Source organism: Panthera pardus, unplaced genomic scaffold, assembly GCF_024362965.1.
Source record: "Panthera pardus isolate Hobbes unplaced genomic scaffold, ASM2436296v1 HiC_scaffold_16, whole genome shotgun sequence".
NCBI lineage: Eukaryota > Metazoa > Chordata > Mammalia > Carnivora > Felidae > Panthera > Panthera pardus.
The window spans coordinates 41,365,511-41,379,689 of record NW_026526721.1 but is presented as its reverse complement, the minus strand read 5'-3'; the positions used below and the strand labels follow the sequence as shown (position 1 = coordinate 41,379,689).

The 14,179-nt window shown below is 36.9% G+C and overlaps 1 protein-coding gene across 3 annotated transcripts in view; it reads right to left on the bottom strand.

Annotated features, from left to right (window-relative positions):
* EPHA3 (EPH receptor A3) overlaps positions 1-14,179 on the bottom strand; it is a 355,221-nt gene that overhangs the window by 130,043 nt on the left and 210,999 nt on the right. For all 3 annotated transcript variants that reach the window (XM_019429956.2, XM_019429955.2, XM_053903238.1), the window contains exons 4-5: positions 1,261-1,416; positions 226-561 (exon numbers count right to left, since the gene is read on the bottom strand). In XM_019429956.2, the coding sequence (XP_019285501.2) occupies positions 226-561; positions 1,261-1,416 (492 nt within the window). The remainder of the gene's footprint in view (positions 1-225; positions 562-1,260; positions 1,417-14,179) is intronic.

The window sequence follows — 14,179 nt, the reverse complement described above, 5'->3', positions numbered from 1 at the left end:
ACAAGGGATTAAACTAGCTTAAAATCATCTAATAAATATGACTTATTCCTACTTGAAGAATTAAATTGAGGTATTGAACGTAGCATAACTGCTTAAACGTGACAGAAGAGAACATTCTGGGACTCTTTCAAACCTTTGCCTTCCCCACTCTTTTTTGCACACTCTGTCAAAATCATGACTTGGCTCTGAGATGGCGGGAGCAGAAAGCATCGAGCACGTACTCACCAGCCTGGTTGGTTGTGATGCTGACTGCAGCGAACTGTCTTGGTGGTGAGCTCAGCTCTGACACCCCGTTAATGGCATCGATCTCAAAGGTGTAGTTAGTATGTGCCAGGAGGTCTGTCACTGTCACTGTGGTGTTGGTGAGTCCGAACTGTCGAGGGAGGAAGCGGACATTTGGGCTGCATGGCTCACACTGTTTTACATTCCACCCACATTTTTTACATATGATGTTGAAGGTAACATCTTTCCGGCCTCCTGTGTCCAGGGGCCAACTCCAGTCCAGGATGACCGAGGTCTCGTTTATGTTAGAGATAACATTTCTTGGTGCAGATGGAGGTCCTGCAAAGTAGTTCAACAAAGATTAATGAGCCTCACTTCTGTTTTCTACTACAAGGGAAATAGATAATTTACAATGGAACCGAAAGAGGTAAATAACCATCTTGTCTCTATTATATACTTTTAATTCGTCCTTAGAGGATCCATGAGATTATAGACACATGGCTTCAAGAGCACTATCGTCCCCAAGCCATGGGCGGGGGAGTTTTGACTCAAAGTTGAAGATACATTCACGAAGTCCAATGAGGGAATTTACTACTAAATTCAATGCCCTTGTGAATAGTTATGAAAACTTTACTATTAGTTTTATAAATCTTAGTCCTTTTTCCCTATGACCTATGACCTACATGTAACGTGAGGGAATAGAAATGTAAAAACACAAATCCCATGACTATAACCTCCCCTATTCTGTCAAATGTAATACAGGATCTAAACCAAGATACAGAAAACTTTCTTTCTTTCTGGGGGTCCTGTTGCAGGAAGTGCTTTAAAAACTAATTCATTTTGCGTGATAAATGTTGCATTTGTGGTGAGCCAGCATGGAGAGTGAAGCAGAGAAAGCTTTCAATTTGCACACGGATAACGGAAGGAAATGGGCCAAATGCTTTAAAAAAAGAAGAAAGAAGCACAATAACCAGAAGGAAAAAAAAAAACACAAAGTAAAAGAAACATGGAGGCATGGGTTGCAGCAAAACTACTCACGGGTACAAGCCATGGATGGAGGGTCTTTGTCTGCTCGGAAGTACTTATTCTCACACCTGCAGTTCACTGAACCATCTTCGTGGGTAGAACTGTGCGGCGGGCACTTGGCACATTTCACATTACCATCCGAAGCCTTGTAGAAACCTGGTCGGCAAGCTACAAACAAAATCACTCGTTTAAGATTCGGTGATAATTTTGAAAGCGTATTTTTCAAAACACGTAAAACAGATTTCAGAATGTTAGGGGAAGAATTCATTAGGAATAAAAAAAAATCCATTTTTTTTCCTTCCAGAATTTACAGAAGCAAATAATGTGACCCAGTGTAGTTTCTCCACATATATACATTTGAATTCGCACCAAATGTTAAAGGGAAAAAAAAACCCTGAAGATTTAGATTATTTTGGCACTAGAGTGTGATGAAATTTCCAGCTCATGTTTTCACAGCTTTGCTTGGCATTGAACTATTTGTGGAGAAAAATACAGCAAAGCCATGTCATCATGTAGCCATTCCCTTTTAAAACATGATGCAATGTGTACATTATCTGCGTGCAGTTAGCACTACATTACACACTCACTCTCTTTCTAATTGATTTCTGTGTGTACGGCTCCCTCCCCACAAATTGTAAGCAACTGAAAGGAAGAAATCATGGCTTCCTTGTTTTAAGATTCTTGATGCATCAGTTCTCATGAGCTTTTTTTTTTTTTCTGCCTTGACAGTGTCGTTCCAGTGCTGTAACTTCTACAGCCGTGGCCTACACTGAAGGTTTTTAAAAATTTCCTTGTCTGTCTTTCAGAAACATAGTGACACATAATTTCTATTTAAACTGATCTACTTGTAAATAATTACTAGATTAAAGCTTTCTAAATAACTGTCTTCCTCTTCTTTCTTTCTGGCCATCTCTGAATGACATGTTTTGTTGAGCTCCACGAACCGGTCATGAAATATTGATTTCAGATGCCCATTTAGTATTCTTTATATATTTATTGCTTTTACAGAAATACACCTCTACTGTATTGCTTTTCTTTAATCTGATGTAAAATTCAAAATGCTGTAATGGTTTATGTGATCTATTTTCAGAATTACATGGAGAACTGAAATCATAGTGAAAATCCTAGCAAGAAGTCTCTTGACATTGTTTTGAGGATTAAAATCAGAGTCCAGGGGCACTTGGGTGGCTCCGTAGATTAAGTGGCCGACTTTGGCTCAGGTCATGATCTCATGGTTTGTGAGTTTGAGCCCCGCGTTGGGCCCTGTGCTGACAGCTCAGAGCCTGGAGCCTGCTTTGGATTCTGTGTTTCCCTCTCTCTCCGCCCCTCCCCTGCTTGCACTCTTTCTCTCTTTCAAAAATAAATAAAAATTTTTTAAAAAATTAAAAATAAATAAATAAATAAAATCAGCGTCCACATTTTTTAGGTTTCCTACAGAGTATCTCTGGAAGTCAATGATTTCTTAAATCTCTAAAACTCAATTTCAATGCTATGTTGAGATGTGATGGTTTAAAGCACTTATGTGTAAAATATGCCCTGTAGGTGATCTGAATCCCAGAATTTTCCTATGTCAGCTTCATATTGTGAATAACAGGTTATTTGCATTCAAGTAAAGCCTATGTGAGCAAATCTTAACTTTTATAATCCTTAAATGCATTTTGAAAGGTAACACCTTATATCCATAACAGTGTATCTTCCTACTGAATGTTTCTTGAGAAATACACTGTCAAGGGAAATAGTACCAAGATAAACAATTAGAATAACTTAAAATGATAGCAATCATTAATCTAGTCTTGCTGTTTTATAGTTTCTATCAAGAATGGCCACTCTAAGACTATCTTACATTAAATGGAACAACTTTTGGTGCCACGTTGAGAGCCACTCGGATAAATTCTATTGCCCTGACCAAACATGGAGTAGGCTCATAAACTTTTGATCATTCTTCCTAAGCATTGGTTAGAAACTTCCACTCATATCTCATGTCATATCGCCTCTAGGGGAAATGATATAAAGTATAAACAAACTAAGCACTTAACTTCTGGTTTCAATTTAGCTCAATGAGTGCCTTTAAGTTTGCAAGATGGCAATGCTCAAGTGTTTAAAAGATTGAGTTGCACTGTTCCAGTGTATTTTGTTTTTTGGTTGCTTGTAAGTTTATCTGTATGTTTTTATTTGAGGTTTTTATGGTTTTTACAACATTTAGCATAAAGGTATTCACTAAACAATCACTTTTTGTCAATATTCTAAATGGCTATACTCTGTGATATTTAAAGAAAAGGCAAGTCATACAATCATTTCTTAGCTACAGCACAGGACTTGTAATAATAACTTGAAAGTAGCTACAGTCAATAAACCTTTAAGTTAAGAATGTGACACAAACTAGTAACTAGACTTTATCTAAATGATTAAATAACCTTAGATATAATAATAGTAAAAGATAGGTAGACACACATACATTCTGCTTAATAAATATCTGTTAATCATTTACTCTTCTTCAGGCTTTTTGTTAGCCTCGAAGATACAAATGTCCCTAGTTCTGTCCACCTTAAAAGGGCCCTTGCGATTGAAATTGAAAGTGGGCACCAGACATTTGACACAGGCCCCAAGGAGCAAACATTCCATTCTGATTGAGCTGTTGGAGGAAATACAGAGAAGGAATTTCACTTGAGAAAGATCATGAAAGGATAGCAAAAGGCCTGTAAGTAGCATAATTAAATACACAAATAGATCAACAGGAAAAGACAAGCAGTTAAGTAGAGGAACTTGATGGGTACTGTTGGTTGCATACTAAACACCTAAATCTGCTTTCTGCTTGCTCACAGAATTTTGATTTTGTTCAGAATCACACTCTGCCAAGTCCTCCCTTACCCAGACGTAATTGCAAATAGTTATGGATGGCCAGAGTGATAGCCCAAAGATGGGCAAAGAGATACAAACAGAAATCTGACGAAAGCCATTAAAATATCTTTTTTTTTCCTAAGAAGATGGTCCAAATGTAACAGAAGCCATTCTACCTATATAATTCCAGCATTGATTCTTGGCATAATGGTTTACATGTGACAATAAGTTAAAGGCCAAGAAAATTAGATGTGTAATCTGCACTTGCTGATTCAGCTAGCACCTCTCTCAATATTTCTTAGAATGTCAGAAGAATAACACCCTATTTGTGTAGCTCTCCATGGGCAAGTTTTTTTTATCACTACAGCAGAAAGTATTTCCAAAGGATCTAAGACAAGCAGAGAATGCAGTTGAGAGGTACTAAATAGAATTATAGACTAATGGAGCTAAGAAGGTCCTAATAAATCACACTGGCCAGTCTGTGCGTTATATGTCTGAGGACCCAGAGCTCCAAGACTTTGGATGACACACAGGGACAGCCTCTACTCTGTATCTTCCAGCACCTGGTAGCTTGCTGATACACTTTACCTATCCAATTTGTTGATATTTATCAAGTTTCAACTATATGCAGAATACAATGATAGATTATATAACAACACCCTAAATTTTGTAGACATCTTTACTCTTTCTGAAAACCTTTCATATGTACCGTCTCAACTGAATCTCACAGCAGTTGTGTCAAAATCACTGGAACAGATGTTACTCTACTAATTTTACAGAATGGACAATTAGAGCATACACAGAAAAAGTAGCATCTCCAAGATAACAAAGAATTTGTGGTATAATCTGAAAGAGAAGGAGCACCTGGGTGGCTCAGTGGGTTAAGCACCTGACTCTTGGTTTTGGCTCAGTTTATAATCTCACTGTTGGGAGACTGAGCCCTGTGTTGGGTTCCATGCTGAGTGTGGAGCCTGATTGGGATTCGACCTCTCTCTCCCTATCTCTCTGCCCCCTCCTGCTCACCCCCCCCCCCGTCTCTGAAAATAAATAAACACTTAATAACATGTAAGAGATTTTTTGGCTTTTAATTTTATATAGATTGCTTATTGAAAGCAAATTATTCTCTAGAACCATGAATTATTTTTCTAAAATTCTAAGCTGCTGTTATGACACTGAAGAATTGTCATCTAAAACTTATTTAATTAAATGAATGCCAAGTCTTTTGTCGTCTACTCCTAGTAAGAAACTATTTCAGAAAGGGTAATGTTTTCTCGCCTTTCTCTAGGATTTTCTATTTGACATTTAACATTATTACGGGAAGATGGGTAAGTGTGTTTTTGCTTGAAGAACCGAGTCTGCCAACCTCAGGAACAGCACGACCCGCTACCTATAGGAGACATACAAGTACATTTTTCCTTCTTGCTACAAGCAGGATCTTTAAATCTTTTACCAAAATTGTTCAAAAAAATTTGAGAATATGACTGAATAATTTATATCCAGTAGTAAAATTACACTGTTAGGGAACACTCTCTTTAAATGCATATGGAGAAATTCTTTACATAAAGTACTTACTTTTGAATTTTTCCCAGTAAATAATCTCCTTTCCTTGAAGTAAATTTGTGCTTAAATACCTATCTATCTATTGTACTTTGTTCGTCTTTCAAAAAAATCCTCCTGAGTGAATGTGAAATTTTACCTCTAAGGGGCATAAATACTTGTATTTTAGTATCTTGCTTTGAGTGGTAAAAGCAATGACTGTAATTTCAAAGAACTTCCTTTATCCTTGAATGTAAAACTAGTGATAAAGCAATCTGCACATTTCTTTCACTTAAGTATTATTTCAGAGACTGAAAGGTTCAGCATATAAAAAATCAGGTAAAGGAATAGAAAGTAATGTTTCTCTCTTACTCATGGGAAATCTTAGTCAATTTACTATAGAATATCAAGGAAAAAAAAACAGGCAAAAAGAGGAGTGATTCAGATATATACAGTTTTAAGGTTTTTTTTTAAATGTTTATTCATTTTTGAGAGAGAAAGAGAGAGACAGAGTGTGAGTGGGGTGGTGATGGCGGGGGGGTGGGGTGGACAGAGAGAGGGAGACAGAGAATCCAAAGCAGGCTCAGGCTCTGAGCTGTCAGTACAGAGCCTGACACGGGCTGGAACTCACAAGCCATGAGATCATGACCTAGGCTGAAGTCAGATGCTTAACTGACTGAACCACCCAGGTGCTCTTAAGTTTTAAAATAACAATAATAATAATAATAATAATAATAATAATAATAATAATATGCTAAATAGTTAAGATCTTCCCTGGTGCAAGCCAGCTACTAAAGCAATACTTAAGTAAGATAGGTATACACATATTCAAAACCTGCTGCCAAAATGACAGAATTCTGATTTACAGATTTCTTCAGGTAACCTAGGTTATAATTTTATCAGTGTTTGACTGATAAGAACACTGGTAAAACTATTTACAGATTTCAGTCTTGGGGTGGGCAAACCAAGAAGTACCTCAACAGTTTAATACTGTTTGGAGGCAAACTGCCGCCCTTGTTTTTGTGTTCCCATAAATGTTTTATTCCCTTCCTGTAATGAAGATTTTCGAAGTAGTTAAGTGTGGCACGAACTCTCGTCTTTGATTTTGTGTTGGTAAATAAAAGGAGGATGATCCATGAATATAAATTAATAGCCATTAAAAGCCAGAGGTATCACTTCCTCAAACCTTACTGGATATCACCATGGATTTACTAAATAATGAGACTTGTTCAGATAGTGTTTGGGTTTTGTTTATCGATATTCCTCTAACACATATGTGTTAATCTCCAAAATGACCAAGACACTTTATTGTGTCTGGTCCTACAGTGATAGAAGTTATAATCTTAGCTTTAAAAAGCTCGATTCTATATGGCACGGTTATTTTAGAAATGGATCTCCTCCCTTGAAAGTGTAATTGCTAAGACAATTTTCTTTTTTTTTTTTTTTAAAGTTTTTTTTTAACGTTTATTTATTTTTGAGACAGAGAGAGACAGAGCATGAACAGGGGAGGGGCAGAGAGAGAAGGAGACACAGAATTGGAGACAGGCTCCAGGCTCTGAGCTGTCAGCACAGAGCCCGATGCGGGGCTCGAACTCACGGACCATGAGATCATGACCTGAGCTGAAGTCGGACGCTTAACCGACCAAGCCACCCAGGCGCCCCGCTAAGACAATTTTCAATACACTTTAGTGTTACCTTCGCCAAGAAATTCTTCAGTTTCTCTTCTTTTTAACCCAACACATTAAGTTGTTTTCAGCATCTTATAGGAAGAGCTCTGGACTAGGTAGTAGGAAATGCAAGTTTTGATGTAATCTTTTCTCCTAAATAGGTGTTATCTCAAAGTCACTGTCCAGGTGTATTCAAATTTTAATGAGGGCTTTGGGAAAGTGACTTCCTCTTCTAGAAATAAGTCTGAAGTTCCATTTTTTAGTCACTATGTGTTCCTAGGTTAGACTCTGAGCAATCCAGAGACAGTTACTTCCTATTCATTTTGTACGCCCAGCGTCTAGCTCAATGTCTAGCACCTAGCAGTTGATAAGATGCGTTTTTGAAGTGAATGAGACCTTGCAATCAGTTATCCTCTCTATGCTTCTAATTTTTCATTTATTGGATGCTGGACATTGGCTAGCTTACCTCTAACAACTCTTCAGGTTGACACTCTGAACGGTTAATACTTTGTGTACCAAAATTAGTAGGATTCTTACAACTTTCTAAGTAGAAAGACAAAATAAATACTGCATATCAAAGTATCTTCACTTTCATCACTGCTTTAAGGGTTAAAATTGGCCACTGAAATTATAAAACCATATAGGGTAACAAGACAAAGGAGGTTCTCTTCTAACTTTAAAGAAATATACTTGAAAAAGAAATGACAGGTTTTTGCTCTTTTCAGTGTTTTTTCTGTGTCAGAGCAGAATGTATTCAAAGGATGTACTGATTTCATGATTGAATGCATTGAAAAATAAATTGACCACCAGATAATTCCCTGTTTTATAGTTTCAGCTTCACCAATAGCACATAAGTCTATATTTGATTTTATGTACATTTCAGATAGAGTAGGATGTTTAAAAGTTGGGGAATCTTATGGCAATGCATAAAAATATTGATATTAATTATTCTCTTTAATTTTGTAAGATAATGTGTTTTCTTTTTCTTTTTTAATGACAAGGGAAATGAGCACACTATTGAAAACACAATTCAAGAGAATACATTTCTCTTCTGTTAATCTGTAGTGAGGTTTTACTTGTCTTTTCCTTGCTAGTCTAGATTTTAGTTCCCTTATTTTAAGTGCTGAGTTACTGAGAATAAACCCCAAAACTTTTTGAAAAACCCCAAGATAGGCCACAGTGGAACAAAAATGAGAAAGCCCCTGCCAAATGTTAATTTGCTATTGAGAAACACTAAAAATGTGAATAATATAATAGAAGGAAGCCAAAATAATACCAATTTGTAGTGAATGAGTTAAAAATATTTTGGGAATCTGCTGATTCCATATTTATGAAGAAGTAACAATAAAACAGGAACTAAATATTGCAGGCTAATAGGGGGGTAAAATAACAAACTATCAGCTTTGGAAAATAACAAAGAAAAAGTATGAAATAGAGAGTATTATGTGCACTGTGTATACAATAAATAATAATTACAAAAAAAGCTTCAAGATAGAATCTTGGCCTTATTCCCAAATTACATAGCACACTTTCCTCTAAGTCCTAATTGATGGGTTTGAGCCAGGCTGATACTGAAAATGGGTCAAGTTACCATAGTGAAAGGAAAACCAATGCACTTAGTAAACCATGGTGGCTACTGTTGAAAGAAAGTAGACAGCCTTTCAATTGCAAAGTGAATTTTGTCTCCAGTTGACTAATGTGGTTGACTTTTAAGAGAAAACATGGTCCTAATTAAGGGTTAAAAGGCTCATTTCAATTTGAATTAACTTTAAATTAAAAAATAAAGCTGTTGGTAAATAGGTCCCTTTTAGTATTCAGACTTTAGCTCCATATACACAGGGCTATATTATCAATTCCCAGCCATAAACACAAACTAATGACCAGAACCAGCACTGACTAAACAGATGATTTCCTGGCCTTGCAATTCCAGGCCTGACAGGGTCTATTTGCCGGTACAAGGTCAAAGCAACTGTTTATTCCCAAAATGAGCTGCACTCCACAATCTTACAGGAACTCTATTCTTTGCCATTTGAATAGAGGTACAATGCTTTGAGGCAAGGCCCAGGCATTTCAATACACTGGAAGTGGCAACGTTCAGTCATTAAACCCTGCCTGCAATGTGCAGCATTTACAAAGTGATCAAGTGTTTCCTTCTTCTGTTCCTTCCACTGTTCAATAAAAAAGGCCTAAGGCAAAATGCCACCATACCATTAAACACAACAGAATCAATCACAATCTAGTGTGGCTCAAAGATAGCCGAGTAACAAGACTTTATTGTGTTTGTTGTTGTTCCATCAGATTTAGCAAGACAGGTGCCAGTAAAACTGAAATATGTCCAATAATACGCTCACCACAAAGAGAATACTAAAACAGCCCCCGATCCTAAGGATGTTGTTGTGTTCTGCCGGCTTTTCAGTTGCCCTCCACCTTCAAGGAAGAGCTGTGTTTCCTAAGAGTTGCACTAGCTGAGTTTTCTATCCTTAATTATCAATGGCCAGAGAACAAGTCCCATGAACTAAGTTTACAAATTCACAGGAAGATGTATGTAACGAATAGGTAAATACTAAAAAAGGGGGAAAGGGGGGGATATGAAAGACAAAACCATGTTTATGGCCCTAAAATGCATAGGGCCCAAATCTATACTCAGGTATACTGAGAGACAGCCTGTTCTTTCGGAACAGTGCCAGAAGTGTTCTTCAGACCTGAAGAGCAGTGGGATGTCTAAGAAAACTATTTCTAGGAAGGGGTTTTGGAGGAGGTAAGTCACCTCTATGTTTCAGTAGGCCCTACAACAGAATAGGATCTTCCCGGCTGCACTGGAACCATAGCTAGAGCATGGAGAGGTCACCACTCCAATATTTACCATTATATACAAATTTAGGAAAAATAAACACATGAAGTTATTTCAGGAAAATAGAATTTCCAAAATAGATTTGAAATCACCCAGAGTAGGAGTTTGAGACATAAGTCACGAGCTTTAGGCTCACGTCAGGAAAGTAAGAAACTAACTATGCATACTACATGTGTGGCTTGGATTTATACATCAAAAGCACACTCTCACTCACAAATGCACACACACGTACACACACACACTCTCACCACGGTTTTTACTAGTTCTTGTTTCTATTCTACTGCTCTGTTCCCTTTTTCTTCTCTTTTCTTTAAAAAAATGCAACATGGGAGAAATTATTGTCGACTGTGAATGTTGGCAGCTTCACTAATGTGAATTTCACATTTCAAAAAAAATTTTTTAATGTTTAATTTTTGACAGAGAGAGAGAGAGAGTACAAGCTGGGGAGGGGCAGAGAGAGAGAGAGAGACTCAGAATCTGAAGCAGGCTTCAGTCTCTGGGTTGTCAGCTCAGAGTCCTACGCAGGACTCGAAGTCACTAACCATGAGATCATGACCTGAGCTGAAGTCGGACGCTTAACTGACTGAGCCACCCAGGCACCCCAGTGAATTTCACATTTTTTATCTCAAGTAACTATATCTCATTTAGGAACATTTATACAGAAAACAATACAATTTTTTAAAATCCCGAATTTAAAGGGAACCTATAAAAAGTAGAAAACTCAGAGGAAAAACAAAACAAAACAAAATTCTGTGAATGCTATAAGACATGACACAAAAATATTTGCCCTGTTAGTTATATCATTAACTATACACTCTCCAAAAGAGATCACCATATAGAATTTTGAGAAATGGTGATATCATTATATTGTATCAGAGGTCCTTTAGACTTGGTTTACTTTTAGGTTAGTTTATTTTAAAATCACGTCCATTTTTTTCCTGAGGAAACACCTCTGCAACTTTCAAATTTATACTTCAACACATCTTATAATCTATCAGCTTTCCATTCCATTTTTATTTTGTGAAATTTATTAAAATGACTGACAATATTGTGGCCAAGTAATGGATTTATGGGTCGCCTGGATGGCTCAGTTGGTTAAGCCTCTGACTCTTGACTTTGGCTCAGATCATGATCTCATGGTTAATGAGATCGAATCCCGCATTGAGCACTGCACTGACAGAGTGGAGCTTGCTTGGGATTCTGTCTCTGCTTCTCTCTCTGCCCCTCCCTTGCTCACTCTCTGTCTCTCAAAATAAATAAATAAACTTTAAAAACAAGTGAGGGATTTAAAATAAACCAGTAATGTGTCATTTATATGTTAGGTATTCAGTTTATGATCACAAAATATTATCAACTAGAAGTGTGCAATTTAAAAGTATTCAATATTTGCTTTGAATTCAATATTTACAAATGGCTAATATTTGTAAGGTAACATAGAAGAAAAAATGAATTCGTGTAATTCTAGGGTTTCTTTCTTCACTTCATTTTTATGTTTAAAGTAAATATTTGTTCCAAGATAAAAACAGATTTCTACTCAGCATATTCTGAAATTTCATTCCCTAGGTGGGTAAGAATGGACTTCTCAAGAAAACACGAAAAGTAAATAGATGACCATAAACAGATGCCCATGGGATCAACAACACTATTAGCCAAGTAAGTGTTTCATAAAAATTTCAACCAATCCTCTATTTTGAAACTGTTTAGGAAAGACATGAATGTACATAACTGTATAGGACAGCATGTCTATATATTTGAATTTTACATAAAATTAATTCCATCCTATTCAAGAAAAAAATACTTTTTGCATAAGAATACGAAGTTTTCAAAGAAAAAAAGGGCACTATAAGATTTGACATATGTACATCTATTCTAATATGTATGTCAAAAATACAAAATCTCTCTCCCTACTCCCTAATTAAGGTAGAAATAAACTTCTCAAAATATAGGGAAGAATCTCATAGGCAGGAGACAGAGCAATAGATAATAGTATTTAATGGCATTATGAAAATAAAAAGAATAGCCTTGAATTCCTTAAAGTGGTTACTTTTGGGGGCACCTGGGTGGCTCAGCCAGTTAAGTGTCTGAAATTGGCTCAGGTCATGATCTCACGCTCTGTGAGCTGGAGCCCCATATGGAGCTCTGTGCTGATGGCTCAGAGCCTGGAGCCTGCTTCAGATTCTGTGTCTCCCTCTCTCTCTGCCCTCCCCTGCTCATGCTCTGTCTGTCTGTCTCTCTCTCAAAAGTGAATAAAAATTAAAAAAAAATTAAAGTGGTTAATTTCTAAATATAGGCACAACCCTTTTTTTCAGCATTGTTAACACTATATTATCCTAGAACTTTACATGCAACTTGGGAGATAGATGCATTGAATAAACAGGATAAGAAGATTAAATTAACTTACATTCATCTAAGAGGAAGAGAGAATTAAAGGGCAGAGAGAATGGGAGAAAGAAAAGAAAATATTACAGAGGAAATATTAAACCACATTACTTATAGCTGGCAAACGTGTATCACCTTTCTAGCACAAATAACTCAGACATATTAGAAGTTTGGAACATAAGAATGAATGAAGAACAAAAGTGGGAGGATGTCTGCCATTTTCATTCACTCTATTTGATCATTTTACAGAGTTTCAGATTTGGTCACCTATGCTTAGAGTTGCCACCCTTGAAGTGAGTGGGTAGTGGGGAGATAATGAGAGACAGAGAAGGCGGGGGGAGAGAAGGAAGGAGAAAGGGGTCCGCATGCAGGAGTGTGTATGTGTGTGTGTGTTTGTAATTAAAACCACTGACAAGATTTTGCAAGTATTTCTTCAATCCAGAGATCGATATATTCCACCTACTCTTTGGAGTTACTATTTAAAAGTGTGTTGATTGACTTGAGAATTCATTTAGGATAATTGTCTTCTTATATTCTGCAAATTTAGGGGTTTTGGTTTCGGACACGAGGATAGAGAGGTGAGGGATTGGACAGGGGATGGGACATTAAGTCACATCTTAACCCAGCAGCCTTTGAAAACTCAGGCATACATTACATTGTATGTAAATGATGAATCACTAAACTACATCTGAAACTAACTTTACACTGTATGTTAACTAACTGGAATTTAAATAAAGATGGGAAAAAAAGAAAAAGACGAAAGAAAGAAAATCGATGCAGATTGCATTATCAGTTTGCAGCACCTACCCCAGATCTATCTACTTGAAGAGAGAGTTTGCACCTCTGAGTAATATAACAAATGCCTTACCGAAAATCTCCATGTCTAGCACTGCACTTGTATTTCACTTCTGTGCTTACAGTGATCATGTGAGACACTATCATCTATTTTTCCTGAGGAGATGACTGAGGCTTAATGATATTAGTGCACTGACTGTTCATCCCATTAAGTGTTGTAAGCAGAAACGAAATCTAAGGCTGAGGATTTCCTAGACACAGATACTTAGGTGTTTTGTATCCGCTGACTTCTCGTTCTGTAAAATGTAAAAGTGGTATCTGATGGAAGATTGGCAGTAAATCCAGCACCCTAAAATTAACAAAAAAAAAGTTATATAGTTTGACTATAAAGATAGTAGACAGATTTTACTGGGCACACAGTGAATTGCTTACTTCATTTTACTGCGGTAATTGTCGATAGTAGTTTTCTTCAACAATAATCTCAAGCCTATGTCTAGCCAGGTGAATGGCTCTGATGGAAGACAGTTCTGGTCACCGGGACGAGGGAATGCTTCACTGTTGTAGGTCTATTAGAAAGCTATTTGTGAGTGGGATGCCTTTGCAGAGGAGTCTGCCTGCTCACCATAGAATAAATTTTCTACTTTCTCTATGTTACCAGCTGAAACAAGGAGCTTTATTGTGTAGGGGGAAAAAGGCAAACCCTTAAATAGTTTCCAATAAAAAATTAAAAGGGCTAATGCAATTCCACTTTATTGCTTTAGTCTCCTGGACATTAAGAACTCTCAAGCAGCCGAGGAAAGTAAAATAGTCAACCTTGTCTATTACACAGTTGAGAGGTAATTTTCACTAAAATATAACATAGTAT